The sequence below is a fragment of the Acinonyx jubatus genome, chromosome A2 (assembly GCF_027475565.1).
Source record: "Acinonyx jubatus isolate Ajub_Pintada_27869175 chromosome A2, VMU_Ajub_asm_v1.0, whole genome shotgun sequence".
Lineage (NCBI taxonomy): Eukaryota > Metazoa > Chordata > Mammalia > Carnivora > Felidae > Acinonyx > Acinonyx jubatus.
Window position 1 is genome coordinate 7,268,717 of NC_069383.1, and position 19,209 is coordinate 7,287,925.

Below are 19,209 nucleotides of genomic sequence, written 5' to 3' on the forward strand. Positions count from 1 at the left end.
ACAGGCCACAAAAACCAGTGGTAGCTACAGCTGGGTGGGAGGGAGGGAAGGGGAGGCAGGGCGGGGCGGGGGAGAATGGATCAGGGACACCTCCCAAAAGGAAAACAAGAAGGGCCCGAGGCAGGGGCTGCTGGAGCAGCACTGCCCACAGACCCTCTGATGGGTACTCCAGTGACCGATGGCCTGATGGGGCCGAGGGCTGTGCTAGGAAGGCGAGGAGATCTCATACTGGGGGGGCTGTCTGGTCATTAGACCTGTTTCTCTGAGTCACTGGGTAACCAAGAGGCAGTTTAAATTATTGAGGGGCAGAGTAAGCAGCTGGACAATGTGGATTATAAAATGTCAAGTATCGTTGTTAATAAACAGCTCTTGTGAGGGAAAGAGACCCAGGCTGTGGACCCTCTGTCTCTCTGGTGGGAACTGCTTTTCATCTCCTCACTAGAAGTTCCATAACTACTGCTCTGGCCAGGGTGTTTGAAGTGATAGATGCTGAACCAGAGGATGTGGGAGGCCAAAGGAGAGGGCATTCATAAATGCCAGAACATTTATGTGTTGTGATGGGTCATTTTACACACCAACTTGGTCGGGCCCAAGAATGGCCGGATGGTTGGTAAAACATTATTTCTGGGTGTGCCTAGGAGGGTGTTTCCAGAAAAAATTAGCATTTGAATTGGTAGACTGATTATGGAGAAGATGCCCTCATCCAAGTCATTGAGGGCCTGAATAAAACAAAGAGGCAGGGGAAGGGCAGATTAACTCCTTCCTTGAGCTGCGACATCTATCTCCTCCCGCCCTTGGACATCACCTCTCCGGGTTCTTAGGCTTCTGGACTCAGAATGAATTGCACAACTGGCCTTCCTGGTATTCCAGCTTGCAAGTGGCAGATCATAGGACTTCGGGACCTCCGTAAATGCATGAGCTAATTCCTAGAATGTATCTCCATATACCCTTTTAGTTCTTTTTCTCCGGAGAATCCCAACACGTGTGTCTATCACTTCCTAGGTATTCCTGCTGCCCCCATGCACTCCACGCCCCTTCAACAACCACAAGCTTTATTTGAGGAAGGGAACCTCCAGATTCACTCAGCGAAGCCAACACGGTAACCGGATTTGCACTCCTATCTCAGTTGTCTCCCCACGCCTAATTTACCAAGCAGGCTTAGGGCCTACAGTGTAACCCACGGGAAGGAGAACAGAGCAGCGGCAGGTCCCCTCACCCGCTGGCGTGTCTGTGGTGACAACTTCCTGTCTTCACGTTAGGCTCTAGTGCTGCCAACCTCCTAGGAAGGGTAACCTGTGGGTGTCAAAGTCGCTGATATCCTAAGTGTGACTAAAAATCGGGCAGGGCTTATGGAGGGGCGGGCACTGCGGGGCGAGGTGATAAAGCTCCGGCTACTTAAAGAGGCAGAGTGCTGGTGGGAGGGTCACAGCAAAATGTTTTGTATTCTAGAGTTTTAAGGTCAGTTTGCTCTCACTAATGAGTTTCCAACATACTTGCCCTTTCAGACCCACCTTTGCCAACGTTTTTATTCAAACTTCAGTGTGTGCGTGCATGCACACACACATTCCCTCTTTCTCACTAACTTCTGAGAATTACTGCTTTGCAGAAAGTTTAGAGAAAATACTTTTTCCCTCCTGAGTTTATTCTTAGCCTACTTCAAGTAGGCATTTCGTCACCTTCCTTACAAGTCTTGGCACAGCAGATGAGTGAAGTTCCCTGGCTCTTCCTCAGTTCTTAATGACTACGGTACTTTGCTCAGTGTCAATAAATATGTGATTGCTTGGGTGCCTGAGTTAGCTACTCAACAGTTCTACTGCGACAGGTGTCCAGGGCTTAAAAACTCTGTGCATGCAGAAGACAGGTTTTGTGTTGGTAAATTAACAATCGCAGTATGTTCTCCTGAATCCTCCCGACGGGCATCACTTCAACTTTTAAGTGTGGATTTGATTACTAAAAATGGTCAAAATTCATTCCAAATGAAGTCCAGTGTTCCTACAGAGTTAATACTGGTTTTCCTAAATGCGACAAATAAGGTGTGAAACCCCGTATCATTGTTAAAGCCGAGCCGGTAAGGGCATCACCAAGATCACTTTTCATTCTTCATCAAACTGCTAGTGTCACAATACGAGTCAGGGTACACTGCAGGATCCCATCTGGGCTCGTCCGGTCTGCTGACAGTGTGTCACACACCCGGTCTCTCTGGCCAGAGCCCGCAGTGGGCGCAGCAGAGAGAATGCGGCTTTTCCCGCGGCCTCTAGAGGTCCTACCGACTGCGATCAGTCAGAACTTTTTCAACCACCATGCCCATAGCCTTACTTCCTACGAAATTAGGATGGCCCGTTGTGGATTCAGTGACCCTTTATGAATCTCCGATCCACAGCTCCCTGCTCCAGTAAAGCAGGCTAACTGCTCATTTCCCGTCCAAGAATTCACGTTCTTGTTCTAGGATCTTCTAAACTTGCAGGCACATTAGAATCGCGTGGGGGGGGACTTAAAAAAAAACAAAACACCCAGGCTCCACCCCAGGCAAATTAGACCATGCCAGGGTGGGCCCTGGCACCAATTTATTTTTTAAGGTCCCCGGCTTCATCTCACGTTCAGCCGAGATCAAAACAGTGTGCCTGTCTCCGCCTTACAGGATCACCCTGTGGCAATGAGCATCCCGAATTAGTACTTATTGGCTAATAAACATGGGACTGATTGAACTATTCTTGTCCATTGTTTTTATCTTGCTGTTTACTCAGTGAGCTTGGCTTGTAGATATTGTTTTCCTTACACAATTTTTTTACAACTACAATTCAACGCCAAGAACTAACGTATGTAGACTGCTTTCTGTACTTCCTTGATTTTGAATTCAGCCTGTTTAGCCCGGTCTCTCCAGTAATGTGCCCGCCTTTCTAATTTGTTACAATTCCTCATATACATAAAACTGGTTATCTGGCATAAGTTGCTGGTAGAAGTGAACGCATTATATAGATAGGTCTGACACTTTCTGCATCAAGCTTTGTTTTCAGTCTCTGCTCACACATACTGTTCTTCCCACTGCTTCCCAAATTGCCGTCTCGGGCCAGCTTCTCCCCAGCACAGGCAGGCAGACTGGAAGCGAAGAAACAACCGCTGCCTGGCCTTGAACGAAAAGATGCACCAACAACATCCAGGAAATTGTTTAACTGGTCAACAAGTAATTCTGCATCGATGTCAACACTTTCTTAGGCCTGCAGTATGTTTCAAAGTGCTTTCAAAGACCTTTCCTCATTTGAGTGACCTATGTAAAGTTAGTAAAGTGGGCATTATCCTCATACTAGGAATGAGAAAACCAAAATGAGATTCAAACTCTGGCCTCCTGACTTCCTTTCCAAGAACTTTTTCATTACGATAAGCCTTATTCTTATAAAAGCATTATAGATGCTGGACATAAAGTATTTTACATTACAAACACGGGGAGGAAGAACCCACTTTCCAAAAAGAACCACTGAATGGCCCCAGCACCCTAGATCCATCATTGTTATTTTGGTATGCCTTCTTTTTGTTTTCCTGTGCTTTAAGTAAAATGCAGTCGAATGTGTACTGTGTATTTAAAACAAAATGTTATAGTTTTGCTGGAATTTTGTCAGTTTGTATGGCTTTGGAGTAATTATAATACGGTTAGAATAGGAGTCTAAGAATAAACTCCAAGGTGTTTATTCTACTGTGTCAGATGCAATCTCTCAACAGGGCAGAATCTGGGGAGAAACCAGACAAGGAAAACAGGACCCAGATGTAAAATGTTTAAATTCCACGATTTTGGAGTTGGAAGAACCATCGTGTTCTGTCTGCATATTAGAATTAGGAAGATGAGACCTACAAATTAAGTGGCTTGCTCCCTATCAAGTAAACAGTGTTCAGCTAGGCCAGAATCCCATTTTTAACTCCTGCTCAGGTGGTCTTTCCACTGGATGATTATGCACTGGCCCGTGAGGGATACGGAAACAGGATATGGCCTGTGTTCTTGGTTATTAGCTCACTTTTTAGACCAGTTTCAAGATTTTACAGTAAATAATGGCTTTGCCATTAAAGCCACATAGCTCAATGAGACTTTATCAAATATTTCAAATGTACCTGGCAGTTTTTGAGAGCATTGCAGCACACTGCTTCTGAGGCTTCTCTGATTGGGCCGTATCTCTCTGCCTCCTTTAGTGGTTGATTGGCCCTAGGGGTGAAATACTTTTTTGTTTTGAAGAGACAACTTGACCTAGCTGACAGAAGTCATTGTGTATGCGTGTATATATAGGATCATGGCCAGAGTTACACATTTGAAAAGAAACTAGAGCGGGGCCAGAAAGGGAGGAGTTAACACCTTAGAAGGTAAGAGATTGCTCATGTTGCAAGATACATAAATAGTACCTTCTAGTTCCCTTATGGTAGGGACAATAAGCTCTGGTCTCTTAAAGTCCTAATGAAGTAGACGTCTTTGAAACAGAGACTGTCCCCTGTCCTGGTGGTGCCAGAAATACAACCCTGTGCCACCGTTTGCCCATTCCCAGGCCCACAGACCCTGGTGCAGGAAGCACAGGACGTTTCCTCCTGACCACAGCTGACTGAACCAAGATGAGCGTGCAACCCAAGGGCAGCCAATCCAAGGGTTGGCTGGAAACCTGTGTGACCTGGTATAGAGAGGGGAGCTGGGCCACATCGCAGGCTTTAGAACCTGAAGAAAAAACAAAAGAATCAGAGCCACGTGGGGTCAAGGTACACAGAAACCTGTGGGTTCCAGGAGGTACAGGAAAGACAGAATACAAGAACAGGTTAAACAGAAGCAAAAGACAGCAGTCAAAAAGCTGAGACATCAGGCAATTAAATGCTTCTGTAGAGCAGCCCAGACTTAGGATCGTCTCTCCAGTCGGTCCCGTAACCTTTCTGGATAGTTTCCATACTGACCCCTGTGTTGGCAGGCTCTGAGCTAAGCACTTCACACAGGCTTCCTTTTCCTGTAAGCCCCAAACCCTCTTGAGACCTAGATGTCATTCCATTTTACAGATAAGGAAACTAGGCTCATGATGGTTACATAGCATATGTTATGATATTTCTGATGATGCTAGGACTTGAATACAGGTCTGACTCAGAGTCTGTGCCCATTAAGCTCTACTAACCCACGTGTGTCCTTCAGTTAAGGCGCTGTGCACTTCCCCCTCCCCCCCTCCCTGCCAGTTTGACCTCACTTGAGGTTCTTTTGCTTAAAGAACCTGGTACTTCCCTGCTCAAAGGATGTCCTATGTATAGACCCTGTGAGTTTGTAGAGTTAATGGAACAGGGTCAAAGCATCCACCAAACACACAGAAGAAACCTATCTGATGATAACAGAGTTCCTCATCTATAAGAGCCATTTGGGGAAAGACTTGCTTTGACTCATTGCTATTGAGCAGCCCTCAGACAGCTTTTTGTTGTCTAATAAGCTTCAATATGGGGTGGAAGGTGGGGGGGGGAAGGACCAGGGCGTTCTGACTCTCCTCGGAGAAAACCTGAGCAGAAACTGGGTTCTCCATCCCATTTGTTATGAATAAAGGAACCCGGGTCCTTTATTATCAACAAAGTTTTTGCGGACTGAGACAGTGAACGTTTGTTATTCCCCAGTAAGCAGCCATCCGATCTCATCCTGGTTGAGATGGGCATGGTCACCCAAGTCTTTCCAAAACGCTCCAAAAAGCAGCCCAGCAGTCTCCCACTGGAACCTTGCAGTCTTATTTACGTAAAGCACTGCTCTAGCCAGAGCCCAGCTACCGTGTTTCCAATATTAAATACCCAGCAGAAAGGACCAGAGTCTTCTTTCACTTTCTAGACAAGCAATCAACTTCCATTTATTTTCACACCTGTGGCTGAAACAGAGGCTCATCTAATGGTGATGATGAAAAACTTGGCAAGCAAAGAGTGAATCTGGTTAGAGTCAGTATCTGGAACTACTCCAAGGGGATATGCCTATTTGTACGTGACAGACCTCTTAGCCCAGGGGCAGACTGACGGAGAGCACATTTCTGGGTTCTCGTCTTTCCTATCTTGCCTGGTCATGACAACCAATCCTCAGCTACTTCAACTGCAGTTAAATGGTCTCTCTCAAGAGCCCTCGATGGACCAAGTTTCTCCACACTCTGAAACCTTTCTGTTGGACTTAAGTTTTCCACCGATACATTTATGCATCCGCTCAGGAATCTTAAGCAAACAAACTCTAGAGCTGGCCCGGAGTTCTACCTGTTAGAGGATCGGTGCAGGGAAAGATGACCAGAATGCACAATCGAAAACCCCTGGTGTGTATGGGGCTGAGGATTAGAACACGGACTTCCATCTTTCTGGCATGGCCCTGCCCATTCCCTGTCATTCAGCTTCATGGCTATTGCCATGGCATTTGAACCACCTCATTGATATTTGAACCGTGTTCAACTTCTTGCCAGAGTGTGGGTCCCTGCTGACTACAGTTCCTTGCAGAAAAGACTGTGGGATGTATATGTAGCATTTTAACCCACAGGTCTCTCTCATTAACAAGCTCTGTACCCTCGTTAAATCTTTGAGTAGAGAGTTTCTGACGTTATCTAGACCAGCACCACACCTAATGTAGGAATCCCTTTCTAGCACACCCAGGCAAATATTCAAATCCTTCCAGAAAAGGGAACTCACCACCTAAAGGTAGTGCTTTGAATTTGTCCCCTTTAATGAGACAAGGTTCAAACCAGAGCTGGATCTCACACCAAGTTCCTAGTAGGTCACCAGTGAAGCTGGAACCCTGGCTTTGGGAGCCCCAGAGCCCCTACATTTACCTATAGTATTGGTCTAGATTCTAACTAGAAAGCACTAATCCCAATATGCTGGGGTTCTTTTCATCAGTTGTCCTGGTTCTACACTGGATTTTCTCATTGCCTTCAGACTATAAGTTATGGCAGGGAATCGGGTCTCACACTCATTCTTAGGTCTCCCGTGATCCCTGGTATTGTGCATGCCACAGAGCAGATGTTTCATAAATGCAATTGTCCTCTAAGGGCAGCATGTTCAGACAGAGCCTTCCCAGGAGCAAAGCTCGCCAGGGCAAAACCTTTTTCCTAGTGTGTTTATGCATAGCTAGACGGGGTGAAGGCTGGGCTAGGTGATAAGGGAAAAATGGGTGCCTCCCTTATCATTTCATCAAGAAACTGTCCTAAGTACTTGCAGACCTTGTTTCCAGGCATCTGAGAAAGATTCAGGGGAAACAAGAGAGGGTAGGAATCAACAGCGTTACAGCCCAAGACTTAGGGCAGTCTCTCCCACCTCAGGCTCCCAGCCGGAATAAAACAAATCGAGTTTGGTCAAGTTTCAACAAGAACGTCTCTGCTTGGATTTGGGGGGGTCTTATTTGGCTTCGCCTGGAGAGAAGCCAGAGTTAGAGATAGAATTTTGGCAGAAGAAATGAACCACGAGTTTTGTTAATTTCTTTGTTAATTTCACTTTTTTTCCTTCCATGAGCCTCATCATTTTGCAGATGAAAATTTGCAGTCTGTACAGGGAAAGGGACTTATGTCCCACTGCAAAGCCACTTAGTAGCAGGACCACACTCCGATGCCCTCCTCTGACTGAATGATCTCGAGCACATGGGAGCCAAGGTCCCTAAAAGCAGAACAGGCAAGAAGGGGCTGTCCTTGTCTGTACTGGTGCTTAGTGCTCAGGGACCCACAAAGCCCTTCAGTCTGCCCACTGCCAATGGGGAGAGCCGGAAGGGGCGCGCAGACACTGGTAACTCAAGAAAGCTGCAGGAGAGCACCATCATCTCACTACTGAGGAAAGGAAAGCTGAGAGCCACAGGCACTTTCTGAAACTCCGTAACGCTTCTGGAAAGCGCCGTGATCTTTTCTGCTGATGACTGTCAAGAAGATGAGACAGCAGGAACGGAAAAACCAGCTTATTAGCTTGGAAATAAGGAAAATCTGACATAAATTTTTATGTCATGGTTCAGGCACAAATTTCAGGCTGTTCTGTCATTTCTCTGGGCTCTCTAGATTTTAAAGCTGGGGCTAAGGACACTGCTCCCGCTTTTTTAACGAGGACCTCCACAAAGGCTCCTAGCAGTTTAAATGCCAATAAGAGCCTGAACTCTTCAAATCAAACTATTCAAAGTTAGGAACTGTTCTCCTTAAGAAGCTTTTAAAGTCAGGCTTCTTGCTCCCCGGATATTAAACAAAACGTATTAGAAGAATTAAGCTAGGAAACCTAGGAAGGCAGTCTTGAATTCTCATCTCGGGAGAGGCAGTACATCAGCACAGGAGCAGATTTTAGCTGGTATCAGGAAGGGGCGTACGCGACCCAGGCTCCAGCACTCCCTCCTAACAACCATCTCACCATCAAGGAATTAACCAGAGGTTCGGTGAGACATTCTCATGCTTCAGGATGGGCTTCGAACTTTGGAGGCTCTTCCTACCTAGAGCCACAATCATTATTACCTTACGACCCTGTGATGGATTACCAGAGGACAAATCTTGCTTCCTAACCTCTCTGCAACATTCGTATGTAACATTCTTATACAACTTCTGCTTAGGTAATACTTTTGAAACGATCGGGATGCTGGGTCCCTTTCCAGGTCTTTCTGGGTTTCAAAGTGTGGTGTTCTTGTAATGTTGTCAAGTTCCAAATTCCGGCGTGTCTGTAGTCAAGTGTGTAAGATCCCAAACTCACGGACGTGCCACACGGCGATCACTGCGGAGGGCCCAGGGGCCAGCGGGCACGGCGAACCGCGAAAGGAGCGAGATTTACAAAACTCCCCCTCCGCTCCCTTCCCCGTACCACTGACTGGTCTCTAGACCTTCGGTGTTAACACCCAGGCCAGAAGTCTCGAGCCCAGTTAGGAGCGGCCCCGGGGGGTCGGGCGGCTGTCCAGAGGGGTCGCTGTCGCCCGCACAGCCCCCGCTGTGGCCCGAGCGCAGGTGGTCCTTGAGCGTCTGCTTGTAGCGGAAGCTCCTGCCGCAGTAGGCGCAGGGGTAGGGCCGCTCGCCCGTGTGGATGCGCTGGTGCTTCATGAGGTGGTGCTTGCGGATGAAGCTCTTGCCACAGTGCGCGCAGCTGAAGGGCCGCTCGCCCGTGTGCAGCCGCCGGTGGTTCAGCAGGTGCTCCTTGCGCATGAAGCTCTTACTGCAGTCAGTGCACGGGTAAGGGCGCTCGCCCGTGTGGATCATCTGGTGGCGAATCAGGGCCGAGTGGCCATTGAAGTCAATGCCGCACTGGGGGCAGGAGAAAGGCCGCTCCTGCGCGTGCCCCCGCTGGTGCAGCAGGAGGCTGATTTTCAGGCTGAAGCTCCGGCCGCACTGCGCGCAGCGGAAGGGCCTCTCGCTCGCGTGCGCTCGCCGGTGGCTGGTGAGCCGGGCCTGGTCCGCGAAGCGCTTGGGGCAGTCGGGACAGGGGAAGGGGCGCTCGGTGCTGTTATGGACCCGGAGGTGGTAGGTGAGTCTTGACGGGTGAGTGAAAGTTCTGGCGCAGTGCGGGCAGGTGGGGGGCGTGTCACTGGCGTGGGGCTGGGAGCTGCTGCTGAGGTCGGCCTGCTGGGGAAAGTGCTTAGGGCACTGGGCACAGGACAAGGGGTGCTCACCTGTGTGGCTACACTGGTGGGTCAGCAACATGTCTTGGCTGAGGCTCTTGCCACAGTGGTGGCATGAAAATACCTGTTCCCCGGCCGGAGGCGGCAGGGGGTAGCTGCCCAACTGCGTGAAAGTCACTTGTCCCTCAGAGGCTTCGGCCAGGTCGGCGGCTGGACGTCCAAAAGGTGTCATGGACGCAGACGGCTGGCTTTTGAAAGCCACATCGGAAAAAGCGTCCTTCGCTGCCGGTGGTGGTGAAGAGAAGGTGACGGGAACCTCGGGGCACAGGGAGGCTCGGGCAAGGCCTTCAGCTTTGATGACAAGCTCCTCATCTGAAAGAAAGGACTCAGGGTCACCCGTCAACAGCCGTCTGATGGCAACTCCCGGTACAAGGCCTAAAAATGACACATTCATCTACTCTTACTTCTCTTCGGTTGGCCAGATAAATGCTTCATGACTATTAGCTCTCTTTACTTTACCTGAAAATCCAGTCCACATTTCTGGCTCTGAATCTTTGCTCATTCTGCCCTCCCTTTTGTAGCCTCCATCCATCTCTTCCCATCTTCCCAAATCACACCCGACCATGTCACGCCAATCTCGCAAGGTCCAATTCCGGCTTCACAACTGGCTGGAGGCCGCAACTAAACACCTAAACTAAAACTGACGGATCTTCTCCAAACTCCTGATTTCTCTTATAGAAGTCATCCACCCCACTCACCCTGGAGACTTAACAGTGGGCATGCCCAGTCCTGGGGCGTGGCGGGGGGGGGGGGGGGTGTCCAATATAAATATCTGGAAGAGCACCAACTGGTATTTTTTATTTGTTTCCTAGAGTCTAATGGAACACAGGGCATAAAGATATTTAAAACAGGCTGCATCAAGTCATATATATGAATGGGTTCCTTCTGACCTTGGGATTCTCTTCTACAATTCAGATGGCAAAATATAGATGGTGCTAAATCTCTGGGAAGGAAGCTATTTGCTGCTTCTGCCATCACTTTGTCCCACGGGAGAGCTTTGTCAACACTTGCGCCTCTCCAAGGATATTCTTGTCTCTATGGCTCATCTCCTCCCCCCGTTTTTGTTCTATCCTTTCTACACAATCCTCAGATGGTCTTCGGTCTTTCCTCATCCTCCTACTTTTGGTCCATCCTGTGGGCACTTATCTTTCTCCCTCTAACAAATCGACTTTGTCTTTACACTTAAAAGGGTGTGTTTTCACACGTAAAATTCATCTTACTTTGATTTCATTATTTCTAACCTACTTGAGTGTGTCCTTTTCCCCCTTTCCCCAGTCTTCTTCCCCGTCCTTGCCTCCACAACACCACCCCCCCCGCCCCGCCCCCCACCTGCCGCTTCCTCAGTCAGTCCTGGCCTGAGCAGAATCTGGACGGGGGCATCTCCGAGTCCTCACTCACCGACATAGGCACCCTTGTGCGGGTCACTCTCCTTGGCCTCCTGTGGGGCCCCAACCTGGGGTTCTTCCTCTTGTTTGATCCAAGACAGAATATCTGATGTTGAAATGCCAGGCTCTATTTGTGGGGAAAAGAGAATGGCCTTCAGGGCTTGACTCCAAAAGTGAAAATGATCGGGTTGGCTTGCTGAACACTATGTTTTGCCCAAATATTTATCTCCAACTGGAAAACCAAAACTAAACCAGCCTTTGAAAAAAAGGCATACATCTAGAGAACCAGATTTGTGTATTTTTACATGGTATACTGAAACCTATTTTGTTTCTTTTTATTTATTTAGTAAACTTTCACTCGTGGCCCCAAGATCAAGAGTCAAATGCTCTGTCGACTGACCCAGCCAAGCATCCCTTGATTCACTATTTTCATTTTTTTTCAATACAGTATGAGTGCTGTAGGCACACCCACATTTCTAGAATACTTTTTAAGTTTATTTATTTTGAGAGAGAGGGCAAGTGAGGAGAGGGGGGGAGAGGGAGAGAGAGAGAGAATCCCAAGCATGCTCCACACTGCCAGCGGGGAGCCCGACACAGGGCTCAAACCCACACACTGTGAGATAGTCATGACCTGAGCCAAAACCAAGGTTGCCCGCTTAACCGACTGAGCTACCCAGGTGTCCCTCACTACTTTCATTTTAAAACAAATCAGAGTTTTTACCTTGGAGAGGACACCCTGACATAATCTAGAATCAGTAGTGCTTTCATTTTGTTAGCATTCTTACTTCCAAAATGTTTTCACCTCACAGCTTTTTTTTTTTTTTTAATTTTTTTTTTCAACGTTTATTTATTTTTGGGACAGAGAGAGACAGAGCATGAACGGGGGAGGGGCAGAGAGAGAGGGAGACACAGAATCGGAAACAGGCTCCAGGCTCGGAGCCATCAGTCCAGAGCCCGACGCGGGGGCTCGAACTCACGGACCGCGAGATCGTGACCTGGCTGAAGTCGGACGCTTAACCGACTGCGCCACCCAGGCGCCCCTCACCTCACAGTTTTTTAATGAAATAATAAAGCAGGGAATATTTTCTCCATTTCGGTAGAGAGGGCCCCCAGAGGTTAAATAAATTGCCAGTAAGGAAGTATGTATGGTGAAATGCCATATTAGCAAAGGTCTGCTTTAAAATATAGCAGGAAAAAGGCAGAAGAAACAAGATTGACCAAGTTTTTCTTAGATGTTAATTAAAAAACAAATACATTCCCAGAATTACAAACTTAGGCCTATTTATTTTATTTTTTTAACGTTTATTTATTTTTGGGACAGAGAGACAGAGCATGAACGGGGGAGGGGCAGAGAGAGAGGAAGACACAGAATCGGAAGCAGGCTCCAGGCTCTGAGCCATCAGCCCAGAGCCGGATGTGGGGCTCAAACTCACGGACCGCGAGATCGTGACCTGAGCTGAAGTCGGGCGCTTAACCGACTGAGCCACCCAGGCGCCCCAGCTTAGGCCTATTTAAACACAGATCTGACTCCTCAGAAACATACTTTTCAGGTTCTCAGTTCTAGGCTCTAAAAGATCATAGTACTTTAAAAATTAAAAAAAAAATTTTTTTTAACGTCTATTTATTTTTGAGAGAGAGCGAGCAAGCAGGGGAAGGACAGAGAGAGGGAGACACAGACTCTGAAGCTGGCTCCAGGATCTGAGCTCTGAACTGTCAGCACAGAGCCCGATGCAGGGCTTGAACCCACGAACCACGAGATCATGACCTGAGCCAAAGTCGGATGCTTAATCGACTGAGCCACCCAAGCGCCCCTAAAAATATTTTTTTAATGTTTATTTTTGAGAAAGAGAGAGAGTGTGAGTGGGGGAAGGGCAGAGAGAGGGAGACACAAAATTTGAAGCAGGCTCCAGGCTCTGAGCTGTCAGTGGAGCCCGATGCAGGGCTTGAACTCACGGACTGCGAGATCATGACCTGAGCCGAAGTTGGATACTTAACCACCTGAGCTACCCAGGTGCCCCAAGATCATATTACTTTTGCCTATTAAATGATACAGCTCATTGTTCCCTGAACCCCCAGGAGAGGGAAGAATAGTATTTCCAAGTCCCTCAGGCCTAGTGGATTCTTCTGGAAAGAAAAAAAGAACAGCCTCCAAATGCTTTGCACATAACATGCCTCATTTGGTCAGTACAGAAACAGCTGTGCTTGCTATTTGAGCCAAGGCCTATATGGCCTTTTTTGGCCTAAAAGGACAAGCTGGCAAGCTGAGAAGGTACAGAGAGTAAATTCAAACTATACTATTTCTCACAAAAGCCTTGTAGGTAGGTTCTGGTTTTATTTGTAGCAAATGAGCAGAACTCACTGTTCTGCCCAGTGCCTTTAAAATCAGTTAGAGTCCACTGAAATTTGGTGTGCCTAAAGCAGAAATAGGAGGTGGACAAGACTAAGGCCCCAAAGACTCTCAGGTTATACAGCAAGACCAGGAAAATACAGGTTCTAGTGCACACAGCAGGTTGCCTTTCCAACTTCCTGCTTTAAACTACAGGCTGAAATGTACTAAACATAGTCCAACGGTATGTTTTTTTCTTCCAGATTTTATACCCACACACACATATGGAAAAGAGCAGGAGGGGACAGACTAGGTGTAACGAAGAGGGTCTTTTTACAGACATCCAGAGGATGAACTATTCATCAAAACTACGAGACTTTTAAAACAGTGCTTTAGAAACCTCTACATATGATTCAAGTGGTTTTGACTTTTTTTGCGGGTGTGTGTGTGTGTGTGTGTGTGTGTGTGTGTGTGTGTAATATATTTGATGAGTTTCAATCCATTATTCAAATTGTGCCTTCTTTGGCCAGTGGGAGCCTCTTCAGAGCGGCTCCATGTCTTTTCATATCATCAGACATCTAGTTTCTTCCATTTCTGGCATGACAGACTATCCCAGGTTCATCCTGGACATTTCCTGTTCCACACACACAATCACTGATCTGAGAAACAGAATTTAGAGACTGCAATCTGGATGATGAGGATGCCAACAGTTAACAGGTTGTTGTTACTTCTCTTTTCAATGGACACAGCTATTGAAATACATACCTTTTAGAAAAAATGTCATGAGTTTACATTCATATTCATGATTCATATATAAGATTACACGGCTTTCGTTAAATCCTTTCATTTTATACTTGTATCTTTTCTCCCTTACCTTGAAAATTTTGGTTCCTAATGACATTAATATAATCTTTGCTTTATCTGAAGACGTGTGTCAAAATAATAGTAATGTTATAAACAAAAATATGAACTCGATTTAAGATTATTTTGTGACTCTTTTATATATCCTCTAGGGATATATAGTTAAAATATTATGTTTTATTTATTAAAAAACTTTTTTTTAATGTTTATTTGTTTTTGAGAGATAGAGACAGCACATGAGTGAGGAGGGGCAGAGAGAGAGGGAAACAGAATCCGAAGCAGGCTCCAGGCTCTGAGCTGTCAGCACAGAGCCCAATGCAGGGCTCAAACCCACGAAACACCAGATCATGATCTGAGCCAAAGTCATATGCTTAACCAATTGAGCCACCCAGGCACCTCAAATATTATGTTTTAAAGCCATTTGAAAGAAATCTATTTTATGTACTTATGTCACACATGAATTATATAGTTTAATTATGTCAGCCTATGCTTTTTAAATTCTAATTGTTTTTTTTAATTTTATAAAATAATTACAAGGTAGTGCGCTTGGGTGGCTCAGTCAGTTAAGCGTCCAACTTCGGCTCCGGTCATGATCTCACAGTGTATGAGTTTGAGCCCTGTGTCAGGCTCTGTGCTGACAGCTCAGAGCCTGGAGCCTGCTTTCAATTCGGTATCTCTCTCTCTCTCTGCCCCTCCCCTGCTCACGCTCTCTCAAAAATAAAGATAAAACACAATGTACAGAGATCTTTCTCATTCCTTTCTAGAGCTGTACTAGGTAGCTATACCATTGTTTATTCAAGAGTCCCCTACTGATGGGTATTTGGATTCTGTCCAATCTTTTGTTAGCAGCTAACCATAAAAGTTATGGAAGGGTAAAACAACAACCCAGTTCTCCACTTTATTAAAACCCACTGGCGCCTGGGTGGCTCAGTCGGTTGAGCGTCCGACTGGGGCTCAGGGCATGATCGTGTGGTTCGTGAGTTCGAGCCCCGCGTCGGGCTCTGTGCGGCCAGCTCGGAGCCTGGAGCCTGCTTCGGATTCTGTGTCTCCCTCTCTCTCTCTGCCCCTCCCCTGCTCATGCTCTGTCTCTCTCTGTCTCAAAAATAAATAAAAACATTAAAAAAAAAAAACAACCCCACTGGCTAAGTATGTCTTCACTGAACTTGGGAAATCATAGGAAGCCAACCTTTCCTGTGGAATAATGATGCTACAAGTTCCTGTGGTCATTTAGCTAGATCAGTACAACTAAGGACATACTGATTCTGTTAAAGAATTCGGTCTCGGCACTCCAGTCACAGGATGCAAAGAATACTGTGGTACGTCCTGTGCTGCAGTGGGAGTGGTGCGAGTGTAGCCGGAGAACCTTTTGGACCCGAAACGAAAGGAGCGGGACATGAATACTGTGATGGCCCGAGACAGAAGCCTGCATGGTCGCAGTATGGCGGCCGCCGGCCGGGCCACCACAACTCTCAGAGCAAATTCCTCACAGGCCTGCGGAGTCCCAACGGTGGATACTGACAGAAACATAAAATGAAAGTCAAATCGTGGGCTCCTGCAAACAGCAGGCTTTGGAAAAGCCAGAGAATAGAGAAAACCTGAACAGCAATGAGGAGGAAGCCAAAAAATGCTGAGGTTCTAGGTCTGAGAGGTAGTTAAAAATAGAAAAGCTGATCACAAGAAAATATAAAAATTTAATGTCTACACCAGTCAAATATTATTTTAACTATGAGGAAATTGGAGTGTGTGTGTGTGAAACAGGTAAGGGCCCATGCTGTCTGAAAAGGAGCTGGAACCTTGAGGTTTTGGGATATATACAAAGGTGTTATAAACGGAGTTAAAAATGGTACAGAGATCTGACTTTTTAAGGAGACAATAAACAATACTTGATACGTGAAACAACCATTGGTAAAAATATAAAAATTTTCTTTTAAAACTTTTTGTGAGGGGCGCCTGGATGGCTCAGTCGGTTAAGCGTCCAACGTCGGCTCAGGTCACCATCTCGCAGCTTGTGAGTTCGCGCCCTACGTCAGGCTCTGTGCTGACAGCTGGGAGCTGGGAGCCTGGAGCCTACTTCGGACTCTGTGTCTCCTTCTCTCTCTGCCCCTTCCCCTTTTGCACTCCGTCATCTCTCTCTCAAAAATAAATAAACATTAAAAATTGTTCTAAACTTTTTGTGAAACAGGTGTGGAACGGAAACGTTGCCAGGTGAATGTGTTAAGTATTTGTGTGAGTTAAAACCTCAGAGTTTTATCATTCCCAGGATGACTCTTGTTTTCAAGCAGGATAAAGCAAAATCTAAGGGGTATCATACTACGATGTGCCTTAATCACTGAGTTTGTAGAGGAAACGATGGCCTCACTGGACTAGGGTCAACAGGCATCAACAGGGGCTAATGGCAATGCACCTGAAACCATGACCAAGGAGATCTCCCCAGAAGTGTAAGACTTAGAAACGAATTTGTTTTACTTTTGGGTCATTTTAGAATCATTGCTTGAGTTCATGGCTTCTGAACTAGAAGAAGGACAAAGATAATGGACTTTCAGTAACTATTCCATTGGAACTTCTTGGGTAGTTTTTCTCCAAAGAATTGCAAAAACTTGGGAGTTCAATATTAAAACCGTTAGTGGCCAAATAATGGCCATGCCCCCCCCCCCCTCCACAGAGCTGATCTGCACTTGGCCCTAATAATAGAGTTAAAGAAGAACTTCAGAAAATCTCAAGATTATATTTTTCTGTATTCTCCCATTCACCACTCTTCTCTACTGATTGTATGGAATTTTATCCAACACATCAATAGGTGTCCATGACCATTCCCTAGGGAGGTATAACAATTTCTCTTTCCCTTCATCAGATTCAGATGATGGTGATAGGGACAGAATGTAACATTAATTCCAAGATATTTGGCCATAAAAAGGAAGGGGACTCGCATGGTACCATTGCTATCCTCAAATCCATTCTAGCTACATATTTTTATTATAACGCACAGTTCTTTCTAAAGCTCTAAAATGTAATACAATAATACATTATGGGCTTTATTTTATGAGAAATATGGATAAAATCCAAATTATTTCAGAAGATTAAGGTTTCTAGAAGTCCATCAATTATTCCAATATAAATACACTGACAATAATAAATTATACAATGTGTTAAAATTGATTAAAAAAATTTGTTTAGGGGTGCCTGGGTGGCTCAGATGGTTAAGCATCTGACTTCGGCTCAGGTCATGATCTCACAGTTCATGAGTTAGAGCCCTGCATCGGGTTCTGTGCTGACAGCTCGGAGCCTGGAGCCTGCTTTGGATTCTGTGTCTCCCTCTCTCTCTGTCTCTCAAAAAAATAAGTAAAAGTTTTAAAAAGTTTATTTTTAAGAAAGAGAGAGAGTGCAAGCGGGGGGAGGGGGGAGGGGCAGAGAGAGAAAGAGTGAGAGAGAAAGAGGGAGACAGAACCCGATGCAGGGCTCGAACTCACAAACTTTGGAGATCAAACTGTGGCAAAGTTGGATGCTTAACCAACTGAGCCACCCAGGCACACCTAAAATTGATTTTTAAAAATATGATGTTGCTTTATGGAAGAAAAGCTGCTTGCACAAAAGTAAAAAAGCAAACAAACAAAACAAAAATGATTAGTGTTTCCATTAGAACAAGATGAAAATAGGATTTAAATGGTTAGAACTCTAAGGGAAGAGGGGTGCCTGGCTGGCTTAGTCTGTAGAGTATGGAACTCTTGATCTCAGGGTCATGAGACCAAAGGATTGTGAGTTCAAGCCCCATGGTGGGTGTAGAGATTACTTTAAAACAACAACAACAACAACAACAACAACAACACCTAAATGGAGAATAATCTATCAAAAAGATATTTTATTAGTTATGTCACTAAAGTGGCCTAGAATGAGTACCTCTGCCTAGTATTTGTATGCACCCTAATAACCAGTTTATTCTCCACTGAAAGGAATCGGGATTTTGTGTGTGTGTTAGGAGCAGAAAACTCTACTGGGCCTGTGTTAAGGCAACAGCCTGAGCCTGCCTGTCGTCAGAAACGCCTGTTGCAAGGTTTACGTCCCTACACCAATTGGAAACTTCCCCCAAATGTTAGGAGGGCTTCGCCTGGCCTAGTTGTTTTTGCAGTGGAGGTTATGCTGAACGTTTCTTTTCCTTCTGGGAGTCCAGAACTTTGGAATATGCTAGGCAGAGGATGCCTATGTGACCAGCTCGTAGTGAAACCCTTGGATGCTAAGTCTCTAAGTTTCTTTGGGAGACAACATGCTGTGCATGTTGTCACAACTCCCTGCTGGAGGAACCGCATGTGTCCTGTGAGACTCTACTGAGAGAGGACTCTGGAAGGTTCCCCTGGTTCCCTCCAGACTTTGCCCTGGGCACCCTTTATCTTTGCTGGCTTTGCTCTGTATCCTTTTGCTGTAATAAACCTCAGCCCTAAGCATGACATTATGCTGAATCCTGCGTGTCCTCCTAGTGAAGGACCGAACCTGGGGGTGGCCTTGGGGACCCCCCAGAATAGACTGGAGCATATTTTTTTTTTTAAGAAAACAAGTACTGAGGCAGTACTGGAAAGACACAGGAAACCATTTAAAAATCATCTCACTTGCCAAGTTGACAATTTCAGCAACCAAAAGAAAACAGGCTTAAATGAATGAAAAGGCATGAATATATGATTAAATCTATAAGGGGGGGAAATATAAAGGATTCTAAAGTAGAGACACATCTGAGGGGGTTTTAAAAATGCTATATATTGATCTGCCCAAATAATATGAAGCCTGTCCTCAAGTTCTAGTAAGTACCTAGGTTGATAATCACCAATGTAAGCTAAAACTGTACGGGATCAAACCAGAGCATTAAAGAAATTCAATGCTTACACTGTTTGTTAATTTTCCGTAAACACGTATTAATACATTTGGTTGACCACTCACAAATGGAGCCTTAAAAACCATGATAAGGGGCACCTGGGTGGCTCAGTCGGTTAAGCATCCGACTTCAGCTCAGGTCATGATCTCACGGTTCGTGAGTTTGAGCCTCGCGTCGGGCTCTGTACTGACAGCTC

At 46.0% G+C, this 19,209-nt stretch overlaps 1 protein-coding gene and 2 long non-coding RNA genes across 5 annotated transcripts in view; 1 reads left to right on the forward strand and 2 right to left on the reverse strand.

Annotated features, from left to right (window-relative positions):
• The window catches only part of LOC113604210 (uncharacterized), a 4,722-nt gene extending 978 nt beyond the window's left edge, over nucleotides 1-3,744 (forward strand). Inside the window, exon 3 of the long non-coding RNA XR_003426088.2 lies at nucleotides 1,003-3,744. This is a non-coding gene — a long non-coding RNA (uncharacterized LOC113604210). The remainder of the gene's footprint in view (nucleotides 1-1,002) is intronic.
• A 979-nt stretch (nucleotides 3,745-4,723) lies between these two features.
• The window catches only part of ZNF398 (zinc finger protein 398), a 30,359-nt gene continuing 15,873 nt past the window's right edge, over nucleotides 4,724-19,209 (reverse strand). For all 3 annotated transcript variants that reach the window (XM_027075715.2, XM_027075714.2, XM_027075713.2), the window contains 2 exons: nucleotides 10,982-11,095; nucleotides 4,724-9,895 (listed from right to left, as the gene is read on the reverse strand). In XM_027075715.2, coding sequence (XP_026931516.2) covers nucleotides 8,742-9,895; nucleotides 10,982-11,095 — 1,268 coding nt within the window. In that variant the 3' untranslated portion in view covers nucleotides 4,724-8,741. The remainder of the gene's footprint in view (nucleotides 9,896-10,981; nucleotides 11,096-19,209) is intronic.
• LOC128314684 (uncharacterized) lies at nucleotides 11,301-12,413 on the reverse strand. The gene is made up of 2 exons (XR_008296554.1): nucleotides 12,019-12,413; nucleotides 11,301-11,777 (listed from the first exon to the last, which is right to left on the reverse strand). It is a non-coding gene; the product is annotated as an uncharacterized LOC128314684 (long non-coding RNA).